Source organism: Narcine bancroftii, chromosome 11 (assembly GCF_036971445.1).
Source record: "Narcine bancroftii isolate sNarBan1 chromosome 11, sNarBan1.hap1, whole genome shotgun sequence".
Classification (NCBI taxonomy): Eukaryota; Metazoa; Chordata; class Chondrichthyes; order Torpediniformes; family Narcinidae; genus Narcine; species Narcine bancroftii.
This window is the reverse complement of record NC_091479.1, coordinates 76,731,814-76,747,830: the sequence shown is the minus strand read 5'-3', so window position 1 is coordinate 76,747,830 and position 16,017 is coordinate 76,731,814. Positions and strand designations below refer to the sequence as shown.

General features: G+C 38.6%; 2 protein-coding genes across 4 annotated transcripts in view; one reads left to right on the top strand and one right to left on the bottom strand.

Annotated features, from left to right (window-relative positions):
• The window catches only part of LOC138745947 (structural maintenance of chromosomes protein 1B-like), a 299,213-nt gene that overhangs the window by 170,279 nt on the left and 112,917 nt on the right, over positions 1-16,017 (bottom strand). The gene's annotated exons all lie outside the window — the stretch shown is intronic.
• fbln1 (fibulin 1) overlaps positions 1-16,017 on the top strand; it is a 104,878-nt gene that overhangs the window by 47,895 nt on the left and 40,966 nt on the right. For all 3 annotated transcript variants that reach the window (XM_069903529.1, XM_069903526.1, XM_069903527.1), the window contains 2 exons: positions 583-714; positions 15,376-15,499. In XM_069903529.1, the coding sequence (XP_069759630.1) occupies positions 583-714; positions 15,376-15,499 (256 nt within the window). The remainder of the gene's footprint in view (positions 1-582; positions 715-15,375; positions 15,500-16,017) is intronic.

Sequence of the window (16,017 nt, the reverse complement as noted above, 5' to 3'; positions counted from 1 at the left end):
CTTTCCTTTGGGGTCAGGTCTTTCAGTGAAGACATTGCACCTTAAGTACAATGAGCTAAGTTCATTGTGCTGATATTCTCTGAATTCATGGAACTCATTGAAAAACTGTTTCCCATAAACAAAGAACTAAAGATTGTAAATCATGAATTCAAAAAAACAAAGGGGTATACAGCAGATGCTGAAAAATTAAAATGTAACATAAAAGGTTGGAAATAGCCAGTAGACCAGTCAGTATCTGAAAAGAGTTAATGTTTTAAATCAGTGACTTTCATCAAGACTGGAAAAAAAAATTAGAAACAAAAAATTCAAAGGCTGGGGTGGGGTAGGTGGGGTGAGCTATTTGTAAAAGGGTGAAGAGCAGGAGAGATGAAATGTCAAGAAGGCTAAAAAGAAGAGTAAAATAAATTATAATAGTAAAATATATGTAGGAAATATTGCAGCCAATTTATGCTTAATAACCTCCTGAAAACAATCTAATCATATTGAGGTTATCTTTGTGATGTTAATAGAGGATACATTAAATGGAACTATTTTTGACACCAATGTTATTCTAATTCTATATTTCTTTGCATTTTGTTGAAGACATTGACGAATGTGCATTGCCTGCTGGAGGCAACATTTGCTCATATCGATGTGTCAATATTCCTGGAAGTTTTCACTGTGCTTGCCCAGTTGCTGGCTATGCTCTTGCATCCAATGGGCGCAACTGTCAAGGTAAGATAATATTTCTGCAGGGGATCTTAAATGAATGTATTGAAATAATTATTTTAAGCTGTACTTTAAGACATCAAACAGATACTTTAAAATGAAAGAGAAGATGCAGAGCATGAAAAGAGATTTTGGTTCTTTTTAATTGTTTGCCCTGGTTTCCTGTTGACGTCCTGTTGATCAGGAAATTAGACTGGGAACTAATTGTCAAGATAAAATTGAAAACTAATGTCATATCCTCAACTTCACCTTATGAGTGTGAATCTGGCAGAATGAAGTCAAAGAATTATAATCAAAATGGAAACTCTTTGTGATCCATAAGTGATTCAATGTGTCAGAATACTAGCTAGCAAGTGTGGATTGCAGTGTGCTGGCAGGTGTGGTCAGCAAGGTTTTGCTGACTGGTAATCATTCTTGAAACATTACTTGAAACATTGCTTGAAACATTATTGAAGAGCCAGAGAGCATAAGAGATAATCAGATCTCCACACATCCGTAACTTTATGCCAGATGTTGCATTTACCTTGAGGCTGAAATCACATCATGTACAAATTGTCTATGTGAGCAAGGTTTGATGAACTCTGTCTGCAGATACAAAGGTTCACCTACCACTAGACACGCACAGAGCCATTCTTAAGCAGAGCCACTTTGATGCCACTAGCACTTAAAATAATGATTCATTCTGGAATATCTACAGATGACAGGAATGAAACTATAGATTTCATAAAATAGTATCATTTGGCCAAAGTTTTCTTAAAGTGCCAAGAGAGAAAAAAAAATGAAGCAATACAAATGAGAAACTACTGTAAATCTGACAGGAAGATTACTTTTGGCTATTTGCCTATGTTTCTCAGTGCCAGGCATCCATATCATTCAATTAAAGTGGGTGTTAATTTCACATTATCAAATTGCTATCAGGAAGCAAAAGAAGCAATTGAAATGCACCTCACATTATTTAAATAGGAGCTTGCTTAGACCACCCCCTTGGCTAATAAGAAATGTGTATCTTCCAAAACAAGTGGAAGGCTTTTAATTCTTCCCTTAATGGCGTAGGAATTTATGTTTAAGGGATAATGACTTTTAAAAAAATAATGTTGCTGTAATATGTGGCTGCGCTGGTTTACAGCTGTCAAAATATTGGTTGATATGGCATGTTGGACAAATTTTATTCTTTAATAACTATGGTATGAAGAAAATACCAGTGATAGTTCTATGATAAGTGCTTTCATTATTCCCTTTGCTGCTGTAAATCTTTTTTTTTTCAATTTGTGTGACACACTTTTGTTTAAATTACAGATTTCATAAAGAAATTCTTAAAACAGTTTAAGATAAACAAAACTTTGCGATTACTTAGTTAGAAATCTTCTTTCAGCAAAATCCTTCTTTTTCTTTTTTGTCCGAGATCTGAGCATTCTGTCACCTCTTAAAGGTGCTCCTGTCTTTACTAGTTTATCACCAGAGAGCAGGATACCAAAGTCTAAGGCTTCTCACCTGTCAGGTTAGAAAGAAACTCAAGTATCTCTTTAAAGCTAAAGGTGATGTTTCTTGAAAGATATGTGGATTTTTCTCACTTACTTTTAAAATAAATATACAATAGGTAATTAAGTACTTCTGAAGTTTGGACACTATTGAAACATAGGGACTGAATTTGTGCACAATTGCGAGCCACAAAAAAAAAACAATCGAAGTTAGAGGTGTTTAAAATGTAGAGAAAGTCCGAAACAACAGACTAAATTTCTTTGTAAAATTACATGCAATACACAGTACAAACTGGCTATTCATCAGGCTAACCATACTTGTACCTCTACCCACCCCTCTATCTTTAATCCCATAAAAATAATTTTCTCCTTTATTTACTTAAATGCTTTCAAATAGTTTCAAGCTATGCAATCAAAGTTCCACATCCTTGCCATTTTCTTTTTTTTTAATTTTTTTATTTTTCACACCATAAATCACATTAGCCATGATACACACTTTTTCCTTTTCACACATATACAGTGACATTTTCTCCCCCCCCCCACCCCATCCTCCCAACCCACCCCCCCACCACCCCTCCCTCCCATCCATTTAAGGTATACAATCTAGGTTACATTAAACCAGTCAGACAATGTTGTCATTCAACAAAAATACACCAGAAATTCTACTGAGTCCATTCTTTTCTTTCCTTGATGAAGAATATTTTCTTGAATTCCCCATTCAATGTATTAATTACAGTCTTCTGTTTTATTTTATCTTCTATTATATCGCTTTGGTTTCAGTTACCCCCCAAGTGAAAACAAATTCAATTTTTGTTGATAGACTGAATTTCTCGGTTCTGGTGACAGGGAGTAGTTTATGCATTCTTGAAAGGAATGCATTCTAATGTCTCTTCCAAGAGATGGCACCTTTACTGATGCAGCACACTCTCACTGCTGCACTGGAGTATTAGAATATGAGCTTACATTCCTGGAATGGAATTCAGAGATGAGAATACTGCTACTGAGCTACAGCTGACCTCTTTTTCCATGTTTAAAGATCTACTTAAATCTCAACTTTTGGCCCAAGATTTTAACAACCTCTCTTTAGCCTGTCATGAAGACTTGATGTCTGTTCCATTGTACCTCGTGTCATTTGTTTTTTTTATTATTATTATATGCGTGTGAAACACATAAGACAACAGAAAAAAAAATCAAGGTTTTTTATTCATCTTCTTATCAGGAATTTATTTTCTGTAGTACATTATTACCAATACCTGGCTGAGTAGCTTTTAAATTTAAATATATATGGTTTTCTATAGCTAGGTTCTCTAACTAATAATATGTGTGAGCTTTGAGGATGATTCCAAGAGGCTGCAGGGTGAAGTGGACAGGAAAGTGGGCAAATACACAGTAGATGCAATATAATGTAGATAAATATGAGTTTATCCACTTTGGTGGCAATAACAGGTAGTCCTGTTATTATCTGAATGGTAAAAATTAGAAAAAGCAAAGTTGCAACGAAGCCTGGGTGTCATGTTGCATCAGTCATTGAAGACTGGAATTCAGGTACAGCAGGTGATGAAGAAAGCAAATGGCATATTATCCTTTATTGGTCTTGAATACAGAAGCAGTGACATCTTACTTGGTGAGGCCAGTTTTAGCCTCCTAATCTGAGGACCAGCATTATTGCTATTGAGAGAGTGCAGCGAAGGTTCACCAGACTGATTCCTGGAATGGCAAGACAGACATATGAAGAAAGACCAGATAGACTAGGGTTATGCTCACTCGAATTTAGAAGAATGTGAGAGGATATCATTGAAACATAATATTCTGACAAGACTAGAGCAATTAAATACAGGAAGAATATTCCCAATGTTTCCGCTCCGTATATGGTTATATGGTTAATGTTGAATAAGTCCGGAAGATAAAGGGTAAGCCATTTTGGAGTGAGATAAGAAGAAACCTTTTCATTCAGAGAATTGTGAAATCCCATACCACAGAAAATTATTGAGGCTAGTACGTTAGATATATTCAGAAAGGAACTCCTATTGGCTAAAGGGTTAAGGGTTATGGAGAGAAAACATATGAAGTCATACGATCAGTAATGATTGTATTGGTGCAGGCTTCAAGGCCTGAATGACTTCCTCCTAGTTTCTGTCATTCATGAAGAGTAGAGATGAACACTGTCAGGTTACAAGCCAAACTTTGCTTCAAGATAAGATCAAAGCCTGATCTTCCTCTTGCCTCTCTGATTTTATTTTCCAGGCCACTTCTCAAGGTTTAACAGTTTAGAATCCTTTCTGATGCTGTATTGTCCCATATCCTTTACATTTCACCTCTGCAGCATTGACTATTTTTACCTCTGTTTCAGCCAAGGTATTGCTTGAGACTACATTCACCTGCTTTTTATTTCTTGTCTTAATTATTTCTGCATTTTTCCAGCCACCCTCTCTCTGTCTTCCCTAAACTTAATCTTCTCCAGAACTCTGCTGTTCGTCTCTAAACCGAGATCATTGAATGATCCAATGCGTGATTACATTGGATAATGAAGATTTTGCTTCCTGAACGTTTTTGGATGTATTTTATAGATTTTGAGCTGCTGATCACAAAAACCACCTTAACACTTTCTCATCGTGAACTGTGTTTTAGCTATTTTTATGATTTCCTGTCATATTTTCAGTCTACTAGTATATTGCCCACAAAGCAAGCTGTTTTGGTCAGTCCAAGCATACCTGAGCATGCACTCAGTGCAGGTGCTATGTTGTCTTAGGCCTGGACATCCTTGGAAGGCATTTAAAGATGTTGTTGCGAATTTTCATGGCAACTAGAAGCACCAACTACATGCAACTGATAAAGAACATGCTTCAGACATACAAAACCATGAAATGTATCACGTCACTGAAAATTCATTTTCTGCATTCACACTTAGACTTCTTCCCTGCTGATCTTGGTGCAGCCTGTGACATGTTGCACCAGGAGATTGTGATCATGGAAAAGTGGTATCAGGGCAACTGGAATCCATCAATGCTACTGACTATTGTTGGGACACTGACATGAGATGCTGAGTACAAACGAAGAACAACATCTCAGAGGCAAAACATTTTTATGTCATTGAACTAATGCCACGTGTCAGCATCATTACGCTATTAAACATGCTAAATTCAATAAAAGTTGACTTAATATTTTAACTTCCTACATGATATAGCAGATCTGAAATTATCTTTGTGTTCATCTTGAAGTTGCCTATCATAACCACCAATTTTCTTTCAGAAAGCAAACCTTTTGAAAAAAAATTGTCCAGTGTTATTACACCTTCTAAACTCCACTCTTCGGGTTTCTCCATAAAATCTCTCTTTATTTTATTGTGAACTTCCCAAGCCTTCAAATTTCCAGAAATCTCAGTTCAACTATGGGTAAAGAATACATGTTAATAAACAAATTACTAATCTGTTTTATCTCAATATATTCTCCTTACGCCCCTCCCTCTCATCATTCACTACCAGAGTCTTCGACCATCAGATCCGTACGGGCAGGCCAAAAATGGCTCCAAAATTAATCTCATCATGAGGTGATTGCATCTCTCCCACATATGAAATTGGTCAACATTCCAGCCAAAAGCTGAAAAACCAATTTATTATTCATCTTGGACACTTAGGTAAATTCGATGCTGCAGTCTCTGGACTCTCCTACTTTGTTCTCTGTAGCTCATTGCCAATAATGAAGTAGGGTTCAATGAATTCCAAGAAGTCAACACCTTTATCATGCATCTCCGAGCCTAAGTTGGAAAAACTATAAAAATGTCTGCAGGGATCACATGACACAGTTAACTCAAGTCCACTTAACACCATGAAGCTTGCATCAAAATCTTATTGCTGGATTATTATGATATCAGTATAACCCAGCACAACGTACTGTTCATTGCAAATCACCTCAGCAAAATGCCCCATTTTATTACAGGTATACCCCACTTTATGAATACTCACTTTATGCAAATTCGTTTTTTACGAAGAAACCTGGGTTTGCAATCTGAAAGAAATTTGAATGGGTTTTCGCTTTTACGAAAATAGCCTTTAATAATAATGAATAGGTGTTTGTTTTGTGTCATTTTGACTTACAAAAGGTTACATTGAAACGCTCTACTTTCGTAAAGCGGAGTATACCTATATTGACTAGAAACTAGACTTTTACATAACTAGTACAGGTGTCCTGCAATGCGTGATTCACACTAACTCTAGAGCCTATCTACCATGAATAAGCACCAGCCACAAGGGTGAGATGCACTCGTTTTGGCAGGCACATGTAGCTATGGTGTCAACTGGAAGATAAAACTCCAGTCAGGCATTACTGGCATCATAGCAGGGTTGCATATTTTACTGAGCGATCATGATGTCAAGTTAATGAACATCACAAATGGCTGCAACACATCTTACACCAGAAACATGCCCATGCCTTCAGCTGGTACATTAGAACAAATGTTCATCCACAGGGCATAAAACCAGGTGCTGTTGAATTCAGCTTTACACCTATTATCTTTATATAATATTAATAAACTAGTGTGCGCGAATAGTTTGCATTTTATTTACAGTACCAACACAAAGGGGTCAGCAGTGGAGATGGTCAAGAAATTCAAATTCCTGGGTGTCAACATCTCCAAGGATCTGCCCAGGAGCTTCCAAGTTGATGCAATGACAAAGAAGGCCCGCCAGTGGCTATACTTTGTGAGGAGTTTGAGGAGGTTCAGAATGTCTCAAAAATGTTTACAAGTGTACTGTGGAGAACATTCTGCCTGATTGCATCTCTCTCTGACACAAGGTTGACAATGTTCAGGACAAGAAAAAATCTCCAGAGGGTTGTTAACTCGGCCTGCGGTGTCACGGGCATCAGTCTTCACTTCATTGACCTCATCTACAAGAGGCGGTGTCTTAAGAAAGCAGCCTCTGTCCTCAAGGACCCCCCCCCCCCCCCCACACATCACCCAGGCCTCGCCCTCTTCACTCTGCTACCATCATCAAAAAAAAGGTACAGGAGCCTGAAGAGGCGCACTCTGTGGTACCAGGAGAGCTTCTTCTCCTCTGCCAGCAGATTCCTGAATGAATAATGTAACGCACACACTGCCTTACGCTTTCTAATTTTCTTGCACTAATTTTATTTATTTTGTAAGGTGGTTTATATAATGTTCGCACCGTCATGCTGCCGCAGAGCCACAAATTTCATGACAATAAATTCTGAATCTGATTCAACGTAACAGCAGACACAGGCTATGCTATGAATGTGTTATGAAGATTGAATATCTCTGTGACCAAGCCAGTGATTTCTTTTACTTCACCTATTGGGAGACTGAAACAAATGGCATCATAGAAATTGTATCACCACTTCAGCACCATGGGACCACACGGATGACAGCCAAGATAAGCTGTGAGCTTGATGTCATGGTCTGTGTCTTGCAATCAATGACCCATGTTTTCCGGATCAATGCCTTTAGCCTTTTGAAGTCTTTAAGTCTGGGACCACTGGGAAATATTTCGGTGAAAGGGTAGAGAACTGCATCTTTGATATAGTGATGCCTGTCATACTTTGTAAAAACACAGAAGTCTGTTGACAAACAAGGGCATGCTCTGTAAATGAAGTCTGAGCTCCGAACAAATTCCCACTGGATCAAGATCAATTACAGAACTGCTTCGTTTTTAAAGTTTATTTTTATTCTGGAAATTAGATAGAAACATTAATTTAATCTCATTTATACTTTCATGACATATTGATAGATATGGATATTAAAGGATTCAAGGGATGTGGGATTAATACAGGATAGATACTGAGATAAAAGTTGAGCGTTGATCTTACTTAATGAGAGCACATCTGGGGGTGAGGGGTACAGTTTACTCCCAGTTCTATTTCTTGCATTTAGAAAGGCAATGAAGGTCGTTTCCAGAATAGGTCACTTCTCCGCAGGGTCTTCCTCCATAACCAGCTACGCTTCTGAGTAGCTGGGTCTCATGCTTGGAGGACATGTAGATGGCACAATGGTCATGCCATTCTTTCCAGAAGTTTGCAAGGACTGTGATTTCGATTTTGACAGAAAAATTAATTCCCAGATGCATACCCACTTTATTTCAGTTAATCTGTGGCCTATCTTTGACTATTGCATGTAATAACTTGGGACTTTTGACCTTCACTATTGTATTATGTACTCTCTGTTAATTCATAAATGATGGGGCACATAATTAATCATGAACCTAAGTGGGTCATAAATAATGTGGCCATGAGCAGCTTTGAAGCTGGGCAAGTTGTGAATGAGTCATTTGATAACACGTTATCATTTCATGGCACAAGCTAAAATGTGATGGAATGCTTTTTAATTGCCTGATTTTGAGCTGCTCTAGTTATACATAAAATTCCCCATCCCATACTTTCATAACTGTTTCTGCAGTATACTGAGACTGCAATGCACGGTATCCACAAAATATTCTGGAGCAACTGGTCAAGGCTTGTTTGACAGCATCTCACAAACCTTCAACCTCCACCAGCACGCAGGACAAGGAAAGAAGATCCTTGGAACAGTACCTCCTGCAAGTTCCCAACCAAGTTATATTCATCCTGACTTGCAAGAATATCACTGTTCCTTCTCTATCATTGGATCAAAATTCAGGAACTCCCCAGTCAATAGCATTGTTGGCCTACCTTTACGAGCGGACTGGTGAAGTTCAAGTAGATGTGTCATCACCATCTTCTCGAGAGCTATTTATGTTAGCCTTGAATAGTTATGCTAAATATTATCATAAACATAATGGGCAGAACCCAATCAGTGGCTAGTAAGTAATTTTTAATTGAAATTTAGACATACAGCACACTGACAGGCCCTCTTGGTCCAATTACACCCAGTGACCTACACCTCCGGAATGATTTGAAGGATTTGAACCATGGTTACTGGTGCTATAACAATATTGCACTAACCGCTATGGTAACTGTGCTGTCCGGTTCTGGATTTTCTCTAGGTCCAGACCAAGCTTAGATATAGACATGGCCCCAGACCTTCTGCCCAGACTGTGAACTGAGAGTTTAGAGAGAAATCTGAGATCACATACATTTTGCTTATATCCAGCATTCCACTGATGGAGATGTTAAAATGCACCAGATGATGTAATTTCCTCCATTTCAACATCAGTTTACAGTCCCACCACCCAAAAATGTGAAGTGTTTGAGGAGCGGTAGTGAGCCTCTCTAGAAATTAGTGACTGAAATATCCAGCTAATAATGATGAAAATAATGAAAGCATGAAAATTAACATGGAACTTTTGGTGATAATATTTCTGTTACAGGCCACCCTCTCCCAACAGATCATCCATTGTGATAATCCATGAAGCAATAACAAACAAATATGGTATTGCGTGCAAATTAGATCAAAGCAGCTATGCATATTTTGTAGGTTGCTTCCCTATTTTTTCAGGGAACAAAGATGGATGATACAATTCAGGGAAAGTCTTGGTTAAGACCAGATGTGGAAAAGTGCATGTATGTGTCCTTGAAGTGCATTTAAAAAGTTACTATTAGCAAGATGGGATTATAATGTTGACTTGGATGAAAATGGGGCTAGATTGGTATTAAAATTCCAGGATGCAAGGACTTTATTTTCTTATCCAGTGCAGAAGTTGCAGTTTTTTTAAATATAAAGCTCAGACTTGAAGAAAATGAATTTTGTATCATTATGTGATGGGAAATCTGGGAAATTGAAATCCTTTCTTGATGAGCATATTGTTCAATTCTGGTGACTATTGACTTGTACTAAAAGAACCATATTCAGAAGAGAAGATTGATCTGATGGTGAACAGGTTAGCTTCCTTTTTTGTCCAAGCTTGTTTGAATTTGTATGATCTTTACCAACATTCTCCAAAGAATATGTTGATTCACAATGGTACACTGAATGCAGATGTCCTGGTTTTACACTCTTGGATTAGAATTCAAGGAAAACAAGCTCAACAATTTTGTATTCTGGAGAAAGGGAGGTCACTAGACATGGACTGACCTTCAGAAGGGTGGCCACCAGGGATGTGGCCTCCTTTAAGATGGATACATTTTGTAAAGGTTATAATATGTCCTCTATTCAAAGAGTGATAGAAACTGTTGATTTCTCAAGCTATACAAAAGGACTCAGGTGGCATTGTTTGTATATCAGCTCTCTTCTGGCAGGGAGCCATTGCTAGCAGCATACTGAAACTTGTTCCAGAGCAGCCTGGTACTAGCTTCTCTGATTTCCTTATCTCGCTTTGTGTACTGATTTTAATTTCTCTCTCTCCTAATACCTCTTTCTTTCTTCTCCTATCACCCCTTGAGTTCAATATATTTACCTTATGTTTCCATTGTGGTCTTTTTATGGTTCAGTATTATTGCTGAACCAAAGAAGAGGTACAAGGACTGCTTAAAGAAATCTCTTGGTGCCTGCCACGTTGACCACCGCCAGTGGGCTGATATCACCTCCAACCGTGCATCTTGGCACCTCACAGTTCGGCGGGCAGCAACCTCCTTTGAAGAAGACCGCAGAGCCCACCTCATTGACAAAAGACAAAGGAGGAAAAACCCAACCAACCAATTTTCCCTTGTAACTGCTGCAACCGTGCCTGCCTGTCCCGCATCAGAATTGTCAGTCACCAACGAGCCTGAAGCAGATGTGGACATACCCCTCCATAAATCTTCGTCCGCGAAGCCAAGCCAAAGAAAGATTGTTGCTGACTCTAAGTTCAGAGAGAGGTGGCAGTGATAATAATCAGTGGACAATAGATGAGGAGGGCATCACTAATTTTCACATGGTTTCTGTGGGTTGTGGGGAGGCAGGTAGCAGTATGCAGTTAAGTATTTCCCGAGAATAAATTGTTGATCATGGACAAAGCACTTTGAAAAAAAATCCTTTAAAGTGGAGGCTGGGTGGACTCTATTGTTCTTCTGCCTTGTGGCTTGATTATTCTCAATACATCAAAGTTACAAAATAGAAATAAATGCATTTCCTATTTACCGTTTCCAGAGAGGTGACATATGTATCTTCGTTCATGTAATCATACACTGAACATTAATTGAAACTCAGGTGTTCTCCAAAACATACCAATTAGATTGAGGTGAAAGTGGGGTGGGATTTGAAGTTAATGAGGAAGGGTGTGGCCCCATGGTCATTGGGGTAGAGTCTGAGGGGATCAGGTCAGATGGAGTTAGGAAGGATTTGGGCTGATTGATTGGAGCACTGGGCCTCTGAGAAAATCTGGAGTGACTTGAGAAGAGGATGTCCTAGTGAGGGAACAGGAGTCCCAATCCATGGCTGTTTGGTTGTTTCAGGAAATTATTGCCATTTTCCCAGAATGCATGTTGTGTAAAAAGGTCAAAATGGGAATGAGGGTGCCTTCTAGTAAATTTCCTGGAACGCTTGCAGTCTAAAGTTAACTGCAGACATTCCGTGAACAATGGCCTAATGAATAGCATGTATTGATGATGCAAATTGCAAGTCCGATCTCTTAAATTACTGCACTTCTGGTATGCTGTCTAAACTTGCGTAAGGAAATGGCGATTTCGAGTTTTAGTCGCTCATGTGTGAATGACCAATGCCGAGATGTTGGACATTTTTCAGACCAGTAAAATCACACAAAGTCTAACAAAAAAAACATAATTGGCTCCTGTCTAAGTTCCAGAGGAATGCTACACTTGGAATGACATACAAGTGCGTCAATCCAGAAGTGCACAACTCTATTTCCGCAGTAACATAAAACTACTCAGAAATGGTCTCTGTTACATTTTATTGCAGGAGAAACAAAACATTTTCAATTTCTAACACCAGTAAAATAGCTCAATGTGACCAGGATTAATTTTAGCAGAAAAGTAAACTTGAATAACAGAGCTGATAAAGGAAAAAATGGGTTAATGTTCCAGGATATAATCTAATGAGATAAGGAATGATTGAATCAGGAACTCAGTATAGAAAGTGACTGGTCAGATATATAGCATATTAGTATGTTGCATTGAATTTATCATGACAGACATTCCAATAATAACATTACAAAGATTTGTAATGTTTAAATGTATTAATGCTAAAATACTGGCCTATTTATTTAGATGAGGAAGTCAATTTTACTGGGATCTCCTGGGAATTTTTTCTTGTACCTGCAGTTCTATGGTTATTATCCACTGAAATATTAAAGTTTGAAATGATGTGGCTAATCTCCAAGTGGAGGCTAAAAATTCAAATAAAGGTACTTCCTGACTTGCAACCTATGTGACTTACGTCCATCTGCACATACAATCAAAATTTTTTTTTAAATACAAAACTTACACACATTAAGCTATATTTGACAAACTATAACAGGGATACAGGGCATATAAGAGCCAAAATGTGCATACTTGTCTTGTTAGTTGGCGCCTCACTGACCGTAGGCGCCCCACTGACCGTAGGCTTAACTTAAAAATTATACTGGACAACACATTTTTTCAAAAACTTTTCTCTTTTACTTAAATTTTATTTCTATTTTTGTATACAGTACAATATAATAGAATTGTATCCAAATGATACTTATAATTAGCAAAATAGAATAAAAAATAAATGGTTGTACAGTACATAAAGGTGAGAAGAGTGAAAAAAGTATAAAAGAAAAAAGAATACAGATATATATGCAAAGCTACTGTGATAACTACCCCCCACACCCTCCTAAAAAGAAAGTGTGGGGATACGACCACCAGCCTACTGCAGGGGGTGATCTTTGTACCTGTAGAAAGACTACCTAAGGGCTGACTCCACCTGGCCGGCAGTCAATCAGCCAACCTGAATAGACCCCCTAGGGGGCTGACTCCACCTGGCCAGCTGTCAATCAGCCAACCTAAATATAGACCTGAGCCGGCCCCTCTTGAGCCAGTCACACAGGAACCACCGAAGCATGTTCAGACTTTTACCTGAATAAAGCCTGTTGTTCAGTCTTTTGAGTTTTGTGCTTGCTTGCTGTTACCTCAGCGCACCACAGAAAAACAGGATATTAATAAAACAGTCGAATTAAACCAACATTATAAGGTTCAACCATTAAGAGTTTTTAAAAAGTGGTGGTGGGGTGTAGAAGAGAAAACATTAGATATCCAAACCCATAATATCTAAATACAGTTTCCATATTTTTAAGTATATACCATACCCATTTCTAATATTGTAAGTCACCTTTTCTAAGGGAATACAACAAAAGGTTTTCTTCCTGAAAAAAAATTGTGTGTTATGATTAAAAAAAACTTCAAGCTGAACACAGATAATTTCAGATTTGCTGTATTACATAGGAAGTTGGAGAAACATAAAATTAACTATTATAAACTTTGGCATGTTTAATCACATTAGTTCAACTGACCTAAAAATGTTTTGCCCCTGATTTTCATTTGTACTCAGCATCTGATGCCTCTTGTATCAGTGTCCAACAATAGTCAGTAGCATTGATGGATTCCAGTTGCCCTGATACCACTTTTCCATGATCACAATCTCCTGCTGAAACTTTTCATCATGTTTGTCACTGACTGCATCAAGGTCAGCAAGGAAGAAGGTCCAAGTAAGAATGCAGATAATGAATTTTCCATGACATGTTGCATTTCATGGTTTTGTATGCTTGAAGGAGTCTTAAAATATGACACAAAAGTAGGTTATAGCTAAAAAAAATTGTATGTGATAGGCAAATGTAAGGTGATTTTCGTGATCAGCAGCCCAAAATCCATAAAATGCTCACAAAAGTGTTCAGGAAGAAACATCTTCGTTGTCCAGTGTTACGAATAAGAATTTTTTAGAAATCAGAGCACTCACATTGGGGATCAACAGTGCATGTGCTCGAATGAAATGAAACACAAAAGTCTGCAGATGTAGTGATTGAAGTAAAAACCCAATGCAGGAGAAACTCAGTAGGTCAAACAGCATACATTATATAGCATAACCAATGCAAAATTTAAAATTTAAATGGTGGGGTTTAAAAATAAAATAGTGGGTAAGGGTCGGGGGAGGAGAACAGGCCCACAGACAATAGGTGATAAGGGAGGGATGGCACAAGGGAAAACAGGGGTGGGGGGATAGCTCTGTGAATGGGAAGGGGTGGAAAGCTGGATGAAAAGAGACAGAGATAAGGAAGAGAGCGGTAATGGGAAGTGTTCTAGCAGAAATTGGAGAAGTCAATGTTAATGCCATCTGATTGGAGAGTGCCCAGATGTACTATTAGTTGTGCCTGCTATTGATGCAGACAGAGCGATACAATCTTCCAGTCTGTGTCCAGTCTCTCCAATGCAGTAAAGACTACAACGGGAGCACCAGAAGCAGTAGATAACTCCCGTAGATTCATAAGTAAATTCAAAAGTAAAGCCCTTACTCATATCTCCTCTATTTCCTGCACATCTGCCCTGTCACCTACATGATCCCATCACCAGATAAATTTTCCCCTCTCTGCCTCCATGACTCCCTCATCAACTCATCCCTTCCCACTAATCATCCCCTTGTAACTAACTTTCCTTGCAACTGCAGGAATTGTCACACTTGAGGCCACATCTTCTCCCTCACCACCATATGGGGCCCATATGGGTCCTTTCAAGTGAAGCAACACTTCACTTGTAAACCTGCGGGAGTCAGTTACTGCACTCAGTGCTCCCTTTGTGGCCTTTCCTTCATCAGAGAGACAGGTCACATCTCTGCTCTATCCGCAGCAATGGCGGAGATCTCCCAGTGACCAACCAATTCTGTGCCCCCTTCCTGCACCGACATGTTTGTCCATGGCTCCGTGCACTGCCAAACTAGGCAGGTAAATTGGAGTAGCAACACCAAATATTCCATCTGGACACTCTCCAACCAGATGGCATTAACATCAACTTCTCCTGCTTCTGCTAGACCAATCCTCTCTCTCCCTCTCTTCCCTATCCCTCTGTCTCCTTCCCTCCAGCTTTCCACCCTCTTCCCTCTCTATTCACAGTGCTATTTCTCCCCCCCCCCCCCATTTTCTCTTGTGCTTTCCCTCCCCATCCACCTATTACCCACTGCTTCCTCCCACCTCCATTTTATTCCGGTGCCTACCTATATTTTGCTCATATCCTTGATGAAGGACTCAAGCCCGAAACATAAAGTTTGTTGTTTGACCTGCTGAGTTCCTCCATTATTGTGTTTTTAAGTGCTCTGATGACGTTCGGCTTCCGTTAGGTGTTGACACTACCAAAATCATGCCTTTGTGTCCTTTTTCAGACATTGATGAATGCATCACAGGGACACATAACTGCTCAGGCACAGAGACTTGCTTCAATGTCCAGGGAGGTTTCCGCTGCCTAACGCTTAACTGCCCAAATAACTATCGAAAGTCTGGAGACGTGTAAGTAATTTTTTTTTTTAATATTTCCAAGCTGTTAATAACAGAATCTACCAATTGCTATCCAGATAGAGATTCTGTCATGTTCTCCTAATACTTATATGGCTCATGCTTTTTATGCATGTCTTCAGACAGGGTAACATTTATTTTAGCTTTGGATATGGACCAGGTCACATTGGTTAAAACTAGTGATTATCAGTTAAAACAAGACTATTATCTTCCTTCTTGCTAAATTATATAAGAGTATAATGTACTGTAGATCATGTATTGATAATTAAGTAAATCTTAAGTCTCTATGCTTCATGCAAAAATCAGGTTTTACTGACAGTTGTATTTTTAGGTTAATGAATCAAAAGAACACAACATGAACTTGAGTTCTCGCCTTAAATCTGTGCTTCAGTCTACAGATTAAATTGTTAGAGTGAAACACGAAAGTCTGCAAATGCTGTGATGGTAGTAAAAACACAGAAATGCTGGAGGATCTCAGCAGGTCTCACAGTGTCCATAGGAGGTAAAGATAT